Below are 19,153 nucleotides of genomic sequence, written 5' to 3'. Positions count from 1 at the left end.
TCATAAATGAAAAAGGAGCACTGACTTCAAAGTAAAGGCTTAATGTGACCCAACACAGAAACTGGTTGCAGATTACAGCATGTTAATAGCTCAAGTAGCAGAGATTGGAAGAACTCACCAGAATTGTCTTTTGTTTTGGGAATGTGAAATATGATAACCACAGTCTAAATAATTGTAACGAAAAACTGCTTAAATTGTTTTGTTTCTTTGCAGGAGAGTGAAATATCCTAAACAATCCAATTTTACATATACTGTATAACAATTCCTGTTGTTTTTGTTTAAATAACTACTCTACAAAATGTAACAACAAAGTAATCACAGTCCAAGAAGTCACTCCAGACTAAAGCCTGTTAGGTGGTAGTGTGGCTATATTTGTACTGCAGCCAGTGGACAAACATTGAAGCTGAGATAGTTTAGCTTAAATGTTGGATTATATAGTGGACATAATTGTTTTCACAATAAATTAGTATCATCTGCTTTTTATTTGTTTGATTCACTGATACTTCTCTAAAGATAAAAATACCACGGTGTGTTTTATTGTGGTATTTCACAGTTCTGCAAAATTACAAAGCCTCAAGTTGACTTGCACAATGGAAATCTGCTTTTCCTGATAATTGGGTCCTAGGTTTTTGTTTTAATCCTCAGTAGCACAGTCCTTTTTTTTTTTTAATTTTTAATTTTTAATTATTCACACAGTCGTGTCAGATGTTGCTAATCTGAGATATAGAGTATTACTGAATCATTTAGAACATCAAATGCTTGGGTGAATAGATACTGCAGCACAGATATGAAACATCACATCTTTGTCTGATGGCTATAAAGCTTGTTGGCAACTTTGTGAAACTGCTGGCACAAAAGGCACCTGTCAAAGGCCTTTTGTAAGTTAACATTATAGATACATTCATTGCTTTTACTTTGATTTGGTTATGTCTGTACTTTTGTATCTGGTATCCCAGCAAAGTAAAATGAAAGAAAGAAATAAAGGAGGGGAAAAAATGTTAAAATATGATGTTGCTTGGTACAAGAGTCAACTGATAACATTATGTTGAGAGATTGTGAAACTGAAGCTAAGTCAGATGTTTCTATTCTGACCTGAACTCATCGAAGGAATCTCAGTGTGCCTCCCACTGAGGTATGTGCTATTACCAAAGGTCTGGAGATAAAGCTCATGGCTGATCAGGACAGATATGGGACCATCAGCAATTCTGAAGTAAGAAAACAACGAAATATGAACGATGAGAAGGCATATGCCTTATGAGTTCATGCACTGTTTATGCACCCTGCCTTAAAGCACTGTAATAGGTGGCAAAAGAAGAGGAACTGCCTGCAATTACCAACAGCTGATGGCCAACAGGCAGCACAGAATTGTCACGTTTGCCATTTATAACAAGTGCTATCTGGGAGAACCTTGCCATGTCCCTAGCTCAGGGTGGTGTTTGCTATGCTTAGTGTCACAGAAGACGCATGCCTTCTGCAGGGATTGCTCAGTGTGGGGTGGCTGGACCTGACCATGGCCATGGAGTTGAGCTATGTATGGTAATAAAACAAAGGACTTCTCAACAGAATGTTACACATACAAAAATATGACTTTCAACTTTGAAAATAAATAAGTTCAGTTTATTAAGAGCTGGTGTCAATGCTGAACAAAATACACATCCTCCAGTAAAGAAACATGTACGTGAACTATTTTTTTTCTGTTTTTTTTTTTTTTTTTTTTTTTTTTTTTTGATTTACTAAAATACAAGTTGGACCTTTATTTATTTATTTTTAAATGTATTTTTTGTCTCCCTTAATTAAATGTCTTTATTACTGTGACCATCATTCTCCTTTAAGCCAAAGACTGAGGTGTGGTTGTTTTTCTAATATTTCTTAGGAGTCTGGCCACATATGCAATTTTTTTAAGGGAAAATACTTGACAATGAAAAAAAAGAAAAAGAAAAAATATATTTTTTCTAATAAATAAAAATAATTTAAAATGCTAGAGGCTATACATGACTAGTTCTGATTATGTTCATTTATAAATGAAATAGTTTCCAAAATATGTGGAAGCAATATTAAAGGCAGACAAACAAAGATCTGTCTACTTTATTTTTCCATTACACTTGCCCTTCGTAACTTCTCCATCAGTGGTTCAGCATGTAAGAGGAATAAATGTCACATCACCATTCATGAAGTTTGTCAGGCTTTAAAAAAATAGTTCTGGCCTCGGAGTCAACATTCATCTTCAACTTCTCTGATTGGTGGTATCAAGCTGCTTGTCGATTTGTATTGATTGATCTGATTGGCCATGTGGGTGCTCATGGGCTTGATTTGAATGTTTCTGGGATAGGCATTATCCGGCTCATCTGTAAACCATTTCTTTTCTGCTAAGAAGCAAAATGGGTAGAGACAGAATAAGGAGGGAAAATAAGAATTTTAATTAGTGAAGCACGCAGAAGCAAAAACACCAAAAAAAAGAGGGGGGTAGCAGTCAGTAAAGTTTATAGAGAAAAGGCAATCAATAGAAAGTGACTTTGACTAATTAAAAGCGATACAGTGCATTAGATTAATACCTCTGAAAATACTCTTTATGGATGGAGCATGACACATTTGCACATTTGATAGAAGTTAAACAAAACTGACAGTTTGCTTGTTGTGAGAGTTCTTTTTGTTTTCATGCTCAAGTGAATGCCCTCTGATTCATTTATTGAAAAAAAATAAATACAATAAGTACAAATAAAAGGCTAAACTGAGAAGCCAGGGAGAGCAGGTGGGGTAAAGGTTGTGCAGAAGAGAGCTTGTGAGTCCTATTCAGAGGAGTACCCCAAAAGCTGGGGGGCTTCTCTGTCCTGTTTCAGCCTGGAGGTGTTCACTGTCATGCAGAGGAAGACCTGAAGGACATCTCACAGGTCCTGGTGCCAGAGGACATGGCATGGGTTTGACATGGTTACTGAGCAGCCCAGCTGTGGGTTTTTGCCCTGTACAGGTGGATGCAATCTACCTGGTGCTGCAGGTGGTAAAGGCTCAATCCTGAACAGATTAGTTGTGATACATGACAGCAAGGCATGGGAAGCAAGGGTTTACTAAGATATTAGTGGGGCCACTAGCCCTTCAGTATGTTTGCGCAGAGCCTGTTTCCATCATCATGGGAAGAGTTTTATGGCACTGCTCTGGGGTAGGCTGGGAGGAAGGAGAAATTATAACATTGCAGCCACTCCCTCACTGCATAGGATTATGGCCGCTGTTCTGCATTGCTCATAATGCAGGTATGTACAAAAGCTTCACAAAATTCACAAAACAAAGAAAGGATTTCCTTAAGCCAGTGCTAACACTGGTGTCATTCCTTAATGGCAGGTATGTAGCTTTGCAGGATACCTAAGTACTTGGAGTACTTAAAGACTCCTCATCATCATGCAATTTATGGTCATCAGGTGCTTGTTCTTTCATACATTGTGAGCAGGGTTTTCCTTCACCCATCTCTCTTTCTCTCCTTATCCAGTTTCCAGAGGTGGGTGTGCAGAGCAATGAGTTCAAATGATTCTGGGGATAGGATTCTGCAGCTGTGGCATTTTCATTGTTACATGCCATGTTCAATGTATGCTACATCAGAGTGGCTGTACTTACATTTATGCAATACTTCTCATACCTGTGGGAAACTCAGAATGCTTTGGCAGCTTCACTGTCTCACTACATAATACAAACTAGCACTTCAGCTTACCCCCGAAATGCTGCTATCTCAGGGCTCAAATCAGGGAAAGAGAGGGGTGCACCTTTATTTTAAAAATAAAAAAAATAAAAAAATAATTCATCTCAGACCAAGCTCAGGAGGCAGAGCTTAGAACAGAAATTGGAAGAGCAGAAAGAGAGACAACTATCCAGGCACAGATGTGTAAAAATAAGCAACTAGCTGTGAAGTTAGGGCTCTGAAGAAGGGGATTAATTTCCAGCGTCCCTTTACTCAGTCACTTTTACCTGCTGTGGATTTTAAGCATCTACTTATGACACTCCAACCCCAGCAACCAACCCCTAACTCAGGAAAGCTAATCCATTATTTTTACTGACATATTTGTTATATGTGCTTATGCATTTATAATAATTTTTAAAAATTATAGAAAGGAGTTGTATCATCATTATTTGATGGGGATTACTGAAATAGAATGACTGCAATGGTTTTCCTGTCATTATTAAAAATATGATTTTCTTTTTTGGGAAATATCTGACTCATTTTGGATGAAGGTAAATATTTTCCTACCTGCTTAAAGTTGCCTGAGTCTGAGCAATGTTTTCTTTCCCATGTCTCTCTCTCTCTCTTACCTATTATAATTAAGTTCCCTTTGATTTGAACAGATTGGACGATAGGAATTCATAATGTTACATCCTGCACACTGAAGCTAACTGATTAAGTGCTCTAAATTATTCTTCCTGACAGAATGATAAAGTTACAATCTGTTCAGAGATGATCTACAGCTTGCCAGACTCCTACTGCTTCTTTCTACATTCATTTATCTTTTTGTCAAGCAGTTTAAAAAAAAAAAAAAAAAAAAAAAAAAAAAGCCTCAATTCCATAGATCTTTTAAAGTCATCAGAACATCTGAATTATTAATGAGACTTTAAGGGAATGGCTCCTGATGGGAGCTGGTTTAAGAAAGGTTGTAGGAAAAAAAATCTAGTAGTGTGTACACATCAAAATAATTTCAGCTCCATTTAAAAAACCATTTAGTTCAAGTGTGACACATGAACCATTATGCATTTGTGAAAACCAATTTTATGTGATCTACGATTAAACTAACCTTTCAGAGAGGTGTAAAGTGTGATGGTTATCATGTTTTAAAAGCCTTGCAAGATCACATAAACAATTTCAAACTAACAGTTTTCTAATGGTTTGTGTTTAAAATGATTTTGAGTCAAGTTAAGCACTGTGAACTTTTATCTCTAGCTTCTTTTTGAACATACAGTACACAAATTTTCCTTACAAACAGAACTTGCTGCAAATTCATGCAATCTCAGAGCAAGAAGGGAAAGAACTGTGCTGGTGCTAAGGATGAGCTGCAGCGTGCTGTTCAGCAGCAAGTGAAAAGCACTTGCTTTGCCCCTGCTTTCCCTGGAACTGCAGAACAAGATAATTATATGTTAATCTTTACAATAAAACTCATGTCCAGGGAGCCGATCTTTAGAAACTGACACCATCAAGTCTCATGCCTTCACCCAGCAAGTAATAAATACAGAAGATAATTAGTAAATGCAGAAACCTGTAGATTATTTTCTTTGACTTCTTTTGCTTTTTAAATTTCTTTTTGCGAGCACTGAAACCTTAATCCAGGCATTACCATCTCCTGCATCAGTGCTTAGACCCAGCTTTTCATTTCTCCTGTCCTTCTTCTACTGTCCAAATTGTCTTTAATAACATAATGATGAAACTGCTGTGGAAGTCCATTACTCACTATACTTACCTTTGAAATGGGAGGAGTGACTTTCTCCATCTTTCCATCTGATGTATTCTGCTCCCAGTTACTAAATATTCTTCTTGAATCCCTTACACACTTTTAAGTCTTTTTTGTTATGTTTACAGTGTTAGCACAGATCTTTACACATCTTACAAAAACACTTTTTCCTTAAAAGTCTAGACTTTTTTTTTTTTAATCAAGACTTCAGTTATTGATTTATCCACCAGAATGTGGGTAGTCCTCTGTTGCGTCCTGTCTGTTTCTCTCCTTTTTGGCACATGCATACTGATCCTAACCATAGGTTACAGTGAGAACAAGCCTAGTTTTCAATGTTTTTTTTGTTGTTGAATTTTTTTTTTTCTTTTTTTAATAAAAGCTCTTTAAGAGAGATACAAATCCTTCTACCCTATTTGATGGATTTCCTTTTGACACCATCAGATGAGAGACTTTGGAATGTCTAAGTAACTTCAAAAGTATCACAAAGCAGAAAACAATCACCTTCTTCTCAGACATACACTTGTATTTGTTATGGGTTGTCAGCACCCAAATGCATTCATGGAGGTCTTAAGGGCTTGCATCACAAAAAAATAAATAAGTACTAATAACTTGTGTAAGACTTCCTTGAAGCATAAATCAAAAATTAAAAGTAAAAGATTAGTTCAATACATCTATAACAATCTCACAGTTCTCTCAAACAGCTGTTTTTTTTTTTTCCCTGTCTTTAAAAATTCTGGCCTGAGTAACCACATTTGAATAAATGTCACTGTGAAAAACCTTCTGAATAGGGCAGAGGTGAAGAAAGTACCAGCTAAAGATGATGCTAAATTTTACTGAGTCTGTATTCTCACCATAATCCCAGATTACCTTACAGTTGTTTAAAAAAGGATTCGTATTTTTTTATTTTGTGACACCAGTTTCAAATGAGGCTGAAAGGGATGCATTTGGGTTGTCCCACAAATTACTCACTTGCTCAAAATTAAGCCAAAAATTCTGCTGCACAATTTCTTCCTTTATTAGAAAAATAAAAGTTTCTCCACCTACTTTAAAATTCTTGTTTGGCAGATGAATATTTTATATGAGGTAGGTAGGAAGTAATTTGCAGGAAAAGAGAAGGAAGAAATTATTCTTGCTCCCTGTCAAGGCCTTTAGTTTGATCCTAGGCAGCTAAAATTTTGGGACAAAATACTATTCTGGACTTGCTTTAGTTGATTTTTTTGGTTTTTTTAGGTTGCAAAACAAATTCTACCTTTGAGAATGGAAAATGTCTGACTCCACCAGTGGGAGCTCATGCCAAATATCTTGTAGGTGTGCCAGGTGCCAGATCCTCTACATTTAATGACCAGCCTTCCAATTTCATCAGTATATCCACGTCAGAACATCTTCATCTCTTCAATAAACAACTGTTGGTCTGTATGACTATATTTAATGTGAAAATTGAATGGAATAACTGAAAGTAAGAACTAATTCTGCAGACTTAAGATCAGAAGAAGAAGAAGAAAATTAGATTTCAGAATGATCAAAAGAATTTAGATTTTCACCCATATTAGGCATTCTTCTTCTTTTGCTCACAAAGAAGACAAATTGTTTCTCTAATGTAGACTGTTAATATGTCTCCTATTTGAGCTGCACATTTACTATTTTTTTAATAAAATCATTATTATTTAGTAGGTGACAACTGGCTTCATATTAACACCCTTCCTTCCTCTACTAAATGGAAACCAGATAAAACATTAATGGGAATGCATTTTGGTGTCAAAACCATTAACATTCTTCCAAAATGCATAACTGTTCTCCATTATCTTCAGTTAATATTGCCAACATAAAAAGATGCTCATGAACATACACAAGGGATGGGAGAGAAAAGAGGGGAAGAAAGGAGCTGGAATGAGGAATGAGAAATTAATGTCTGCACCAGGATAGGCATCTTCATTGAGTAGGAACCTGGATGTTTATAAGAGGACACGTGCAATTAGAAAGGCAAGCTGATGAGAGGATAAAAATAAAACAGGGTTGAGCAACAGCAGCAGCAGCAGCAGCAGCCAGTTTTACTTCTGGATTGGAGTGAAAAATAAAGGCAAAAAAAAAAAACAAACAACAACCAAACAAAGAAACAAACAAACCAGTAACTGAATAAAGTTTTTAACTACTTTTTTGTTTAATTCCACAAGTTTTCACAAGGACAAAGTTATAGAAGGAAACCCACAGCAGTTGCTAGGTCATGCAGAACCATTAATTGTCATACCTTGGCCCATTCTATTCATCCTTGTTGCACTTTAGAAAAAGAAGTAAGCTATGTAAGTTTTACAATGCTTTTAAATTTTCATATTTCCTGTAGAGCACTTTAACTGGCACATCCTTGTAGAAATAAATATTCTCAGGGCAAAACACGGTATCTTTCTTTGCAAAAAGAAAAACATGAATTTGTCTTTATGATCAAAAGCAACTGTAATATATTGATTTGTAGGTGAGCAACCAAAATTTGCAACATATTTCACTGACAGGACTCACAGCTGCATTTGAATGCACACACACATATATACTGTATTCCAATTGTTATGCTTAATACTGTGCAGTGGCTCTCTGTAGCCCACTTATATGGTTACAGGTTTTGTCAGTAAAAGTGCTTGGCTTCATTGTCAATTCACACAGCAAGCAAATCTTCAAAATTACCATGCTTGGGGAAGGGGAAGGTAAAAAACAACACTAACCATAAAAGCACCTTGTCTGGCAGATGCAATGCTAATCACTCCCATATCCAAGTATGTTTTTTTTTTTTCTCTCTGCATGCTTTCTTGCTGGGTAGACAGTGAAGGTGGTACAAGTTTCCAGCCTTCCTACCCATCACCCAGGGAACTTCTTCACACAGCCTAGAACTATTTCTAGATTTCAGAAGGTTGGCATTTGAAATTTAAAAATAAGCCTCAAGTACCATTTTTGTGGCTCCCTAGGATAGGTTTATTTCCTCTACTTTATGTAACTTCTTGCAACAAGCTCTGTTTGGCTGGGTGAGTCATTGGTAAGAATACACAAGTGCCTAGAACATGATGCCTCAGTACAGTGTATGTTTCCACCCCAGCTCTCTTGTTCTGCTCATTCATTAGCCATTTTGGCACAGCATCTTTTCTTCCCAAATGGGAAGGAAGCTCACAGATCTTAAAGGCACTCAGTTGTCCTCCCACGTATTCCTGCTTACCATGTACTGGCATACCTGCTGAAAAGAACTGGCTAAAACATGGCTTGGGATTTCTGGAGGATCTTTGCAAATTAGGACTCTCATTGGAAGATTTATACCACCACTCTACCTTTGAAAAGTTAAACTACCATCTGGGGAAAGGAATAAAGTCCCCTGGGAACTGATACTTAAGCATAGAAAAATGCTTGCTCTTTTCTGAACATTATTTATTCTGTACATAAGGTGACTAATTCACCTTTTAAAGACGTAAAAGTCCCAGCAAGGCAATTTTTAATGACTTACATCCAATATTTATGATACATATGGCTTTTTATCCCAAATGTCAAAAGTGAAAGAAAATATAGCTATTCATGTGGCAGTATAAATAGACAGAATAATAATTTAATATGCAATTAGACGCTTTCTAAACTTAAATTAAACGATTGGAGTTTTACAACTCTATGCCCAGACAATGTCAATGTTAAAGGGAAAAAAAACACTAACTCCAAAATGCTAGTATTTTAGAGAAAGTCTTCAAAGAAGCAGAAAAGTCCCTGATGTTGCTTTGGTATACAGCAGGTGCTTAACAATAACCTATACAAAGAGCACAAGTGCTATATTATAATTTAAGCTTAGCTAGTGAAAAAGCAGTAGGTGTGCTATTGTTTTTGTGGGCTTTTTTTTTTTTTTTTTTTTTTGGCAATAGGTGAATTTCATAAGCTTCATATAAATGTATCAACTCCTGTAGATGCAGTTATAAAAACCTACTGCAAAATACATCAACACTTCTGCACTAAATGACTTTTTTTGTGTAAGTCTAACACCAAAAACAAGTGTTCATGTTAAATATAATCTATTTTCTGATATCTAGGTAACTGCAGTGAGTTATTTATGTTTTCAGTGTGCCTATTGGTTTTAGATTTTTTTCTCCCCTAGTATTATAAATAACTTTTGGTCCGTCTGCTTTGTTGCTGTTGTGCTTAAGGGTTTTATGGTGGTGAAATAAAAATGACAACCACATGCACACTGTCATACATATGCAAAATATGTGTACAAAAAGGGAGAGCTCCATGGGAAAACAGGGAACATTACTGTTGGAAACATTAATTGGGGAGAATGGGTGGTGAATGCAAGTTTCACACACAGTGGGAGCAGATACACATATCAAAGTCTATCTTCCTGCACATACTTCTGTTTTTCCCGGGAATCCCTGGTCTTGGTGCGGTTCGGTCGGTTTGCTGTTGATGGGATGGAGTGAGCTGATGAGCTCTTCTTGCTGGAAGAGTAGGAGGAATGGGAGGAATGAGAAAGACTGGCCCGGGATTGGCCAGCGTTGTGGTCGAACTGCATCAAACAGAAGATCAAGTCTGTCGGCACAAGCTCAAACTCATATGGTGGGTTTGTGATAACATAACTGCAAAGAAAGAGGGAAGAATGTTTAGATTTCAACCAAAAATTTCCTCTAGAGATGGACATCCCATGAACATTTATAAAGATTTCTGTTTCTTGAATGTGTACGTGATTACAGTTCACATAATACCACACTTTTTTCAGTGCCATCTTATGTCAGATATCACTCTGAAAGTTTGCTTAGTGGAACAGACATGTTGACTTAGTAGGATGTTCTCCAAGGAAGCCACATCATGATTTTTCTGAAAGCACAGCATACAGCTTATCCTCCTTTCTCTAGCTGCTTTGGAATGCATTGCCTCTAGTAAACTGATACAAAAAACAATATACCTACCAGAAATGACACTTAAAGCTGGATTTTACTTAAATATAATATAATAGTATCAACTGTTGCTCGTATTACCACTACACATAAAACAGATTAGGAAAAATAAGTAAAGTTAATTCCTTTTTTCATTTCACCTTTGTGGTCAGTTTCATGACCACAGTTTCATGACAAAGAAAAATACAAGGATCCTATATTGATAAATATACATATACAGGCCTGAAATAAAAACTTTGTCAACCTCAATGATCCCCCACCTGCAACCAAACCTCTTTCAAAGACAGTAAAGGCTTTTTGATCTTACTGCTAAAATCTTTCATGTGTATAGATGCATTGTATTTGAACAAGGCAATAGGAACTTTCTTTATAAGAAATGAATGGTAAGAATTCTGAAACACACAAATTCTTTTCAAATTCAATGTTAGCAAGATATCTAGTTTAACTGCTTCAGAGACTATAGTCACATTAATTCAACTAATAATCCCAAATAAAGCAAGTACAGAGTAAATCTAAACTGAAAATCATTTTTCTAAACATTCCATCAAAATTGTTATGGATGAAACCACTTCAGTGGGATGCAGTGTTGCTTATTATTCCCATGTCTATTTATTCCCATGTCTATTTATTCCCATGTCTAGCCAATGCTTTTTGTAAAGAATGAAATAGTAATGGATGGCATACTTATGATAGTTCTGATGTGGGTTTATGTGCATATTTCTAGTGGGTGCACATTTCAAGTAAGCTGCCAAATAGCCTTTGGGTTGCAAAGATTGAAATGTATCCATTCTGTTCAAAGTACTGAGTTCAGCCTCAGTTTTACCAGAGTTAAAATGCAGCCTATTAACAGAGGAATCTACATTTATGGGAGGAAATGGTAATTATATAAAACCTATGACTTCAATTCCCTAAAGTGTTACCACAAAGTATTCAAAGATTTAGCTTTTGCTGCAAAATTATAAAAAAAAAAAAATAGAAGAAATCTACTTATTTAGATCTCTTACAGGCATTAGGATATCCTCATCCAGAAGTATGAAGAACAGTGAGAGAGATGTTCTAAGATCACACTTACCGTTTAGTGCATTGGCTGGGAGTACTTAGATGAGCATCCCTTAATCGATAAATTCCAAAGCAAAGCATGTTATATGTTTTCAGTGCTTTACAAAATAGATCTCCATAACAGCCTCCATCCTAGGAAAGGAAAAGAAAAAAAGAAGAAAAAAAAAGAAAAGGAAAAAAAAAGAAAAAATAAGAAAAAAGAAACACTTGCTGTTGTTTTTTTTTTTTTTCCTCTTTTCTTATTTAAAACCGTGACAGAGAAGTAGATTTTCAGTAGGAGTTTGTACCAAAATGACAATGTATAGACAGCCTGTTTGTGTCACAAATGAGAATCTTTTATCAAAGCAAATGAATAAACTAAATGTTTTACTTCAAATAAGTAATTACTTCAAGAGATCATTATTTTGGAGAGCCTAGATCCATGCAAAGTTACTAAACTGGCAAAAGTTAATGATCTGTTTTAAGATGGAAATGCAAATTTTGGTATTAAAGAATGCATAATTCTACAAATTACATAAATTATAGTTTTAAAATTGTTAGTATTTGTGACCCTTTTAGGCAGCAGCCATGTTATCATCTTGACAAACTCACTGAGGAGAGCAACCAAAACAAGGGATCTGAAGAGTTAAATAATTACATATCTCCCACTTTAAAATAGTGATGATAAGTATGCCTATTTCATAAGCAGTATAAAATTATTGCCTTGAGTAGCAAAAGCATTAATTTATATTTGATAATTTGTATATTTAAAATATTGATTCTTAAGTAATGGTGAGTGTTCAATACATTCAGTGTTCATTGACACAATGCAGTTGAAGATCTGGCAAAGCAGCAGTTGGACTGGTATTTTTCATTTTATTTGTGAAAATGTTATTCTGAGTGCCCATATGTTTTGATGAGCTACTAGTCTCAACTATGAATGGAGCTTTACAGGTATTGACAGATTTTTTACTTCCATCTGTGTGCTCTCATTGGCTTTAATTCTTAATCTGGTGTTTCTCAAGAAGAGTACAAGATTTGGCCCAGAAAACATTTTTAAATACTACTTTATCCAAGCATGCCATTTTTTTTAAATGTTCTACTTTAAAATTTTAATTTTCCTCTTAGGATAGTTGAGTGAAAGTGTCAGAAAACTAGGATTTCACAAGTATTTTAGTCCATTCAGAAACAAACAAACAAAAAAACATCATAGTTTTGTTTGCCAGACAATAAGTGTATTAGAAGAAATTAAAGCTCTATGCAGAGACTAAAAAAACTCATCAAAACCCAATAAGGGTACAGATATTTTCATATATAGACTGGATTATTAGTAGGATGGTTATTTTCTCCAAGTCAGCTCATGCATATCTTTAAATGAGTAAGAAGAGCCATAGGACTTTTCACTCTGCTTGAAATACTCAGGAAAGTAGACCAGCAAGTCATATAACATCTTAAAAAGAATAAGAGCAAACCTGACACCCCATGTATTAAAGTGTCAAGCCATCTAAAAGCTTTATTATTTGAAACTAACTAACAGAAATCATGCACTACGATAGATTTTTAATTCACTCTTACAGAAAATAAATAGACTTCATACCAGCTTTGGTCCTACATGTGTCTCATGCTCTTACCCCTAAGTCTGCAAATGGCCCATCGTACAAAGCCAACTGAGCAACTCGACACCTGTCCCTGTTTGCAAGTGTCTGGGGTGTGCTGTAACCTCCTCTCAAAGCATTTTCCTCGGCAATCAGTGCTTCCAGCTCTGGTGTGGCTCCTCCTGTTACCAATGTCCGTATCAGTGTGAGGATATTGTCATTGAAGTATGTCTGCAGAGATAAAAGAAAGCTCTTTAAGCAAACACCATTAAAGTCACAACTGAAGACATCCAAATTACAACTTTTCTGGGTTTCTGCTGTTTAAAGTTCTTGGCTGTCTCTTCAAATAATTTTATATAGAAAGTGAAAAGACAGCAGCCTCCAATTACTCTATTTTCTTCTATCCCATTAGGCTTCTATACTAGATCCTTCCTTTTAAACACCAATTCTGGTTGATTTTTATTAAAGTACAAAAATTTGAATGATTTATGTTTCCTATAATTGGCGTTAGTAGTGATGCAATGACTGCTCTCCTTCTCATTGCCTTCATGTCTAATAATGGGCTTTAGGACATGTAATTGTAAAATTCAGACCACATTTAAAGCTTACACAGGCTAGATTGCCTTTTTACTCTTGTCACCAATTCGTTGGGGAGCTGCCTTTGTGCTGCAAATGTCATTACTTATTACTGTGGCTGGACTCTAGCAGTCTAACTGAGGTATTGTACTAAACATCTTATTACGAGACTTGACAGTGTTCAGACATAAGCATGTATCAATTAAACATCTTGAGTTCATTCCAGATAAATGTATGATGAGTTTGGGATCCTGGTGGTCCTTTTAAAAAACTCTAGGGTATTGGGTAAGTGTGGTTTATTAGGAAAGATTTACTCCACACTGACATTTTGCCAGCATCTGTAGCATTGCTGGTCTGTCAGGCAAACAATGAGCATTTTAAATATTAATTTAATGCCAGATGAATGACTTTCAAGTTCACTTAAAAGTATACTAGTATAGTTCAGAGATACACAGTTAAGTATCTGCAGTGCAATGTACTGGGCAAAAAATAATGATCACCAGAAAAACAAGACACCATCATTTACAATGACACCAATGTCTGGGTTTTCAGAAGCTTTCCAAGTGCAGCATATGAAAAGAAAATGAGCTAACTGTAGTATACATGGGATTCACATTATTAGATTTATGACTTTTGTTGATTTTAGGACTTGGACCAAATGTAATCAAATTACATGAAAACGAATACTGCATTCTCAAACAATGCTTGTTGTGCAAAGACCTCAATAATACTTTTCATTGAAATTCATTCCTTTTCCCATATAATGCAATTGTTTGTAACACACAGTAAACTGAGGTACAGGTTGAAATGTTTTATTCTGAGATCAAAACACAGAACTGGCTCCCTGTTCATGTTGCTTTGATATTCTTTCTTTGCATAATGAAACCTCAGTTCTATTGTTTACTTGAGCTGACAGATAAAACAGAAGAAAATGAATGCTATGTGGCAACATTTTTCACTGTTACATCGAAATTTCATAACTTCAAGCTGCTTCTCTGCTTATTTACATAGGCATATATGCCATTCACCTGTTGACAAAAATTAAAATGAGAGGAAAATACTATTATTATCATGCAAACCCTAAACCAAATACTTGCATCATATCAGCTCCCAAATATTTTAATTTAACCTCAGTATGGCAGTACATGTTTTTAAATACAAAGTGTACTGTGACGGTAGTCTGATACTAGCAGGAGGAATTACTCTAAAACAACAGCTAATCTCAAACCAGCTCATACATGTGTGGATGAAATGTGTAATAATTCAAGGGTAACGCAAACTTTTCTTAACATAAAGTAAAATCATTGTGACTCCTTGCAAGAAGGAAAGTCTGGAATTATATGGATTATATGATGCTTAATGGGAACTGCAGTGGTGACAGGTAAGACAATCAGGTATTAATGTTTATTTATTCTTCAGTTAATTACTTCTTACTTGATTTCACGGAGGTAAGAATCGGAGCTGCTTTATTTTGGCAACTTGCTATACTTTTCCAGAAATAAGAAAATCTCAGAATCGACAGATCTGCATTAAGTTTGGTCTCTTTTCTTGGCCTTTGCCAGTGTATATTATTTACCAATCAGAATTAAAATAATTAGCATAATTCCTTAGCTCCTGTAGTTTAATCAGCAATGTTTCTTGACACCAACTTCATATATATAAAGACATACACTGACAGATCTAGAGGTTGGAGACATTGTATAATAGAAACTGGAAAAGACCTATCAGTAAAAACATGCTTCTATATGGCACTTAAATCATACATGTTCACAGAATTTATTCAAAAATAATATTTTTAGTTTTACTGCTATGAATCAAGATGATATAGGGAGAAAAAGTAATACATGGTTCCACAGGTAGACTTTTTTTCAAGTCTGGTTAATAAGCTCATTACACTGTAGCCAAGTCTGACAAGTAATGTTCAGCTACTCTAAGAGTGAAAGTTGTTGATCTGTGTAAAATAACATTTTCATAGCTTGATGACTTGGAGTGATTGGCAAAACATGCAAAAGTCTGAAGACATACTAAAGATTTTAATGCTCTTTAAGGAGATAGGTATAATTAGACCAAAATTTCCTGACTTATACCTCATTCTCTCTTTATTCTGTAATGGAAATCACAGCTTCTATAGCCAGAATCCAAGATTTAAACACATATAACCTTACATCATTTGCATTTTGTACTGTGCAAGTACACAACTACCCTCAGTTACAGCTCACTAGAGAATGGTCTACTAAGAAATTACAATGGGGCCACTTTGCTCATTGTACCATAGATCTCATATTAAACAGAGAAATGAGAGACAAATTTTAAGTGACGTATCAAGGCAGGCACCTGTCATAAAGTTATTAATAGGAATTAAATAAAATGAAAATGAAAATAAAAGTAAGTAAAGTAAAATAAAATAAAATTAACCTCCCCAATGTCCATTACAACTAAGAAAAGATGGGCCCAATTCTGACTTACATGCCAACCATGAGCAACTCTAAAAGCCATAAACTGCAATGAAACTGGTGCAAAAGGGAAAAGAATCCAGCCTATTGTCAACATAGCAGAATGTTGTCATGCAACAAAGGCCTCTCACTGCTAGACAAATGTTAAGGTAAAGCTAAGATACTTATTAGCAAAGAAGGAAACATTAATTTTTGAACAACGGCTTAATTTGGGTTTCAGACCATGACTGATATGGATGTCACCATTTAATCAGATGGATGAGTGCAGCCAAATGATTGTTTTCTTCAATTTCTGTCAATGAGTGTAAAGATTCCAGCTTTCAGGATGGATAGTGTTAGCGCTGCAGATGACCAGAAACTGCCCACCTGCAACCAAGCAAGGATGGGTGAAAAGGAAGTGGTAACTTGGCATCTTTTGCTAAATAGTGTTGCTTCTTCCCGTACTTTGATTTAACACTCCTCAGGAAAATCCTATCTTTCTTTGCTTTTGATTGTCACAAAAATCATACTCCCTTTACAACCTCTTGCTGGTTTGGAATTGCGGAACATTGATCTTCATGTTTGCCTTTCCAATCCAAATCATTCCTATGATTCTATGATTTCTATGATTATAACGCTGAAAAGCTGAACTAGCTGATATCCATTTCCTTTGGAATAATAATACACTGAAATTAATTTGAGAGTGATCTCGTACTTGCTCTGTGGGAGGGTACATGGCCTGGATATGCCAGTACTTGTAAAGAAACACTCTACAGAATCACTTTGGAAAGGTGCTGCTGTACTTAAAGTACAACACGACATTCTTCAGTTATGGCAGTGAATTACTTTTCTTGGCTGTTAAATCATAGCTGAAAATATATTTGTTTGCTCCTGCCATTAACTTTACCCTATAATGAACATCTGCATAGTGTCACTGTAATCAGCATCCACAGTGAGAATATGACACGGTACAGGCTAAATAAAGAAAAAAGAAAATGCATCATAGACACTAAAAGTGAGCAAATAACAAGGAAATTCTGGCACAGATATCTGAGCTAGCACTGCCACCTAGCCTACGCGCCTGAAGTGTATAGTAGCTCTTTCCAATGATTTGGGGACCCTTTCCTTTTTGTTCAATTATTTTTTAAAGTATAATTACCAGAGTGCTTATATTTTGCAGTTGAGGCTGTCAAGTCTCTTCAACTAATTGGTCCTTCACAGAAAATTTAACCAGAAATTAGCACATCTTTTAATAACATTGCTTTAACGTTAATGGCATTTTGCTTTTCATTTATAATTACTCTGAAATTGTCATTTTCCAAGCCATATCTGCCATTTTTTATGTTTGCTAGCATGCTATTTTTTTTTTTTTTATGAGTTCATTCTAAGAATGCAACTCCTCCACTGCATGCAGTTTTTTAATATCTTTTTCAAATAATTTTTTTAACTTCTTTTTCCAACTGGAGGAATTCTGATAAACAGATAATTTACATGCAAACATAAAGACTGACTAAGCCAACATCAAGGACTTCTACTAAGAACAAACGTGTTTGAGATAGAATGAAGAGCAGAAAAGTAACAGCAGGGTTTTAGTGTCTGAAAATGGATTGGTTCCCAAAATACTGTCCAAACTTTAAAGAAGTTTTGAGCAGTTTGAGCTAAAAGATGCTGTTTGCTGACTTGCACAAGACTCATGTTCCAAAATGTCCGTGTTATAGATTAAAACAGTTTCTTTTCTGCATAATGAGACTATGTGCGACTATGAGAAACTCTTGAGGAAGGGAGAACTCTTGAATACAAGATATACAGTAAAGTAGCTTTGTAGCTTTGAACTGTTATTCTTTTTCACTGTTAAGCTTTTTTTTTTTTTTTTTTTAAAAAAAAAAGGAATAGGATTTTGTAATATAAAAGAAAAAGCAAGACCCAAGGTAATAGCACAAGGAAATAAATTCTATAATACCGGTTGTTAAACTGCAGTCTGTTTCTGGAGATCCTTGCCTCTAGGCTCTGGCACTATTTGGTAGGTGTAAGCTTCAGGACCAAAAGGAGACATGGACAAGCTTTGGCTCTCAAGCCAACATTGCAAATATTTAAAGGTACTGCATTTATAAAACTAATTAGTTTGCATGCGCAGGATTATCTGTTATAATTATGTCATTATCACCCAGAAAAGGAAAAAGTTCACAAAAACAAAACAAAACAAAAAAACAACCACCAAACCTTGTTTTTCTTAAGCTATCTTTTTTATACATTCCAATCTAATGATTTTCAATTATGTTCAATTTGGTGATGACTTTGCTTTTCAGGAGTGGCCTCACCTCGAGGCTAAAAAACTGCATATATTCTTTCACTGGGTTTGCACGTGTTATGACATTACAATTATTCATATATCATTCAAGTCACTGATGGCAGTAGATGTCTCTTTGGAGAGACAATAATGCTTAGCTGGCATGATTTAACAGTAGTCACTGTTCACTTAAAACATGAACCATGCGTGCAGTCTTCATACAGAGTACACTCATACACTTCTGCTGAAGCCTGAGGAGACCTCTGTTACCAAATCATTGAAAGGACACTGCAGTTTTTGAGCTCATTATTATCTTCTGAGCAATGATCTTCAAACTACCACATTGTGAAACACAGGCTTTGGAATATATTGCCTTTGCTGCAGAGGACAAACTAGATAGCCTGTAGGCAGTCTTTTGTAAAGTGAACTTTGTTAAGCCTTTTACCTTTCAAGTAAGAAAATAACATGACTTCAAATTTGAAGTGTACAGTATTGTCATTTTATAGGAAATAACATGAAACCAGCAGAAGATAGTGCCTTCCAGTATTCAAATTTGAATCAGAAAGTAACCGTACTTTCTGAGATTTCTTAATCCACTATTCCTATATTAATACATTTATATAAAAAACAGGAATAATCAATGCCATTTAATACTTTTGAATTAACATTCAATAACTTGATAGTTTAACTGAAGTACCATATCTAGCAATATGACTTGTGAATACAACTCGGCATAGAAGCCCATACAAAAGGATTACTGTGCAGTACTTCTTTTGCCTCTCTTTTTCTTTGCATAAACCTCCATATGTAATTTTTAAGTTGTCTGTAAGTCAGAAAGAATACTGCATGCATGAATATTATTCCACTGTCTAATCTTATTCTATTATCTAATCTTTCT

The 19,153-nt window shown here is 35.4% G+C and overlaps 1 protein-coding gene across 1 annotated transcript in view; it reads right to left on the bottom strand.

Moving 5' to 3' along the window:
• Positions 1–2,211: 2,211 nt before the first annotated feature.
• KCNMA1 (potassium calcium-activated channel subfamily M alpha 1) overlaps positions 2,212–19,153 on the bottom strand; it is a gene marked incomplete at both ends in the record, with an annotated part of 433,608 nt that continues 416,666 nt past the window's right edge. Inside the window, 5 exons of the mRNA XM_079535276.1 lie at positions 2,212–2,363; positions 7,666–7,694; positions 9,785–10,009; positions 11,400–11,518; positions 12,997–13,191. Coding sequence (XP_079391402.1) covers positions 2,212–2,363; positions 7,666–7,694; positions 9,785–10,009; positions 11,400–11,518; positions 12,997–13,191 — 720 coding nt within the window. The remainder of the gene's footprint in view (positions 2,364–7,665; positions 7,695–9,784; positions 10,010–11,399; positions 11,519–12,996; positions 13,192–19,153) is intronic.

The sequence above is a fragment of the Tetrao urogallus genome (assembly GCF_951394365.1).
Source record: "Tetrao urogallus genome assembly, chromosome: 5".
NCBI lineage: Eukaryota > Metazoa > Chordata > Aves > Galliformes > Phasianidae > Tetrao > Tetrao urogallus.
This window is presented reverse-complemented; position numbering and strand designations above follow the sequence as displayed.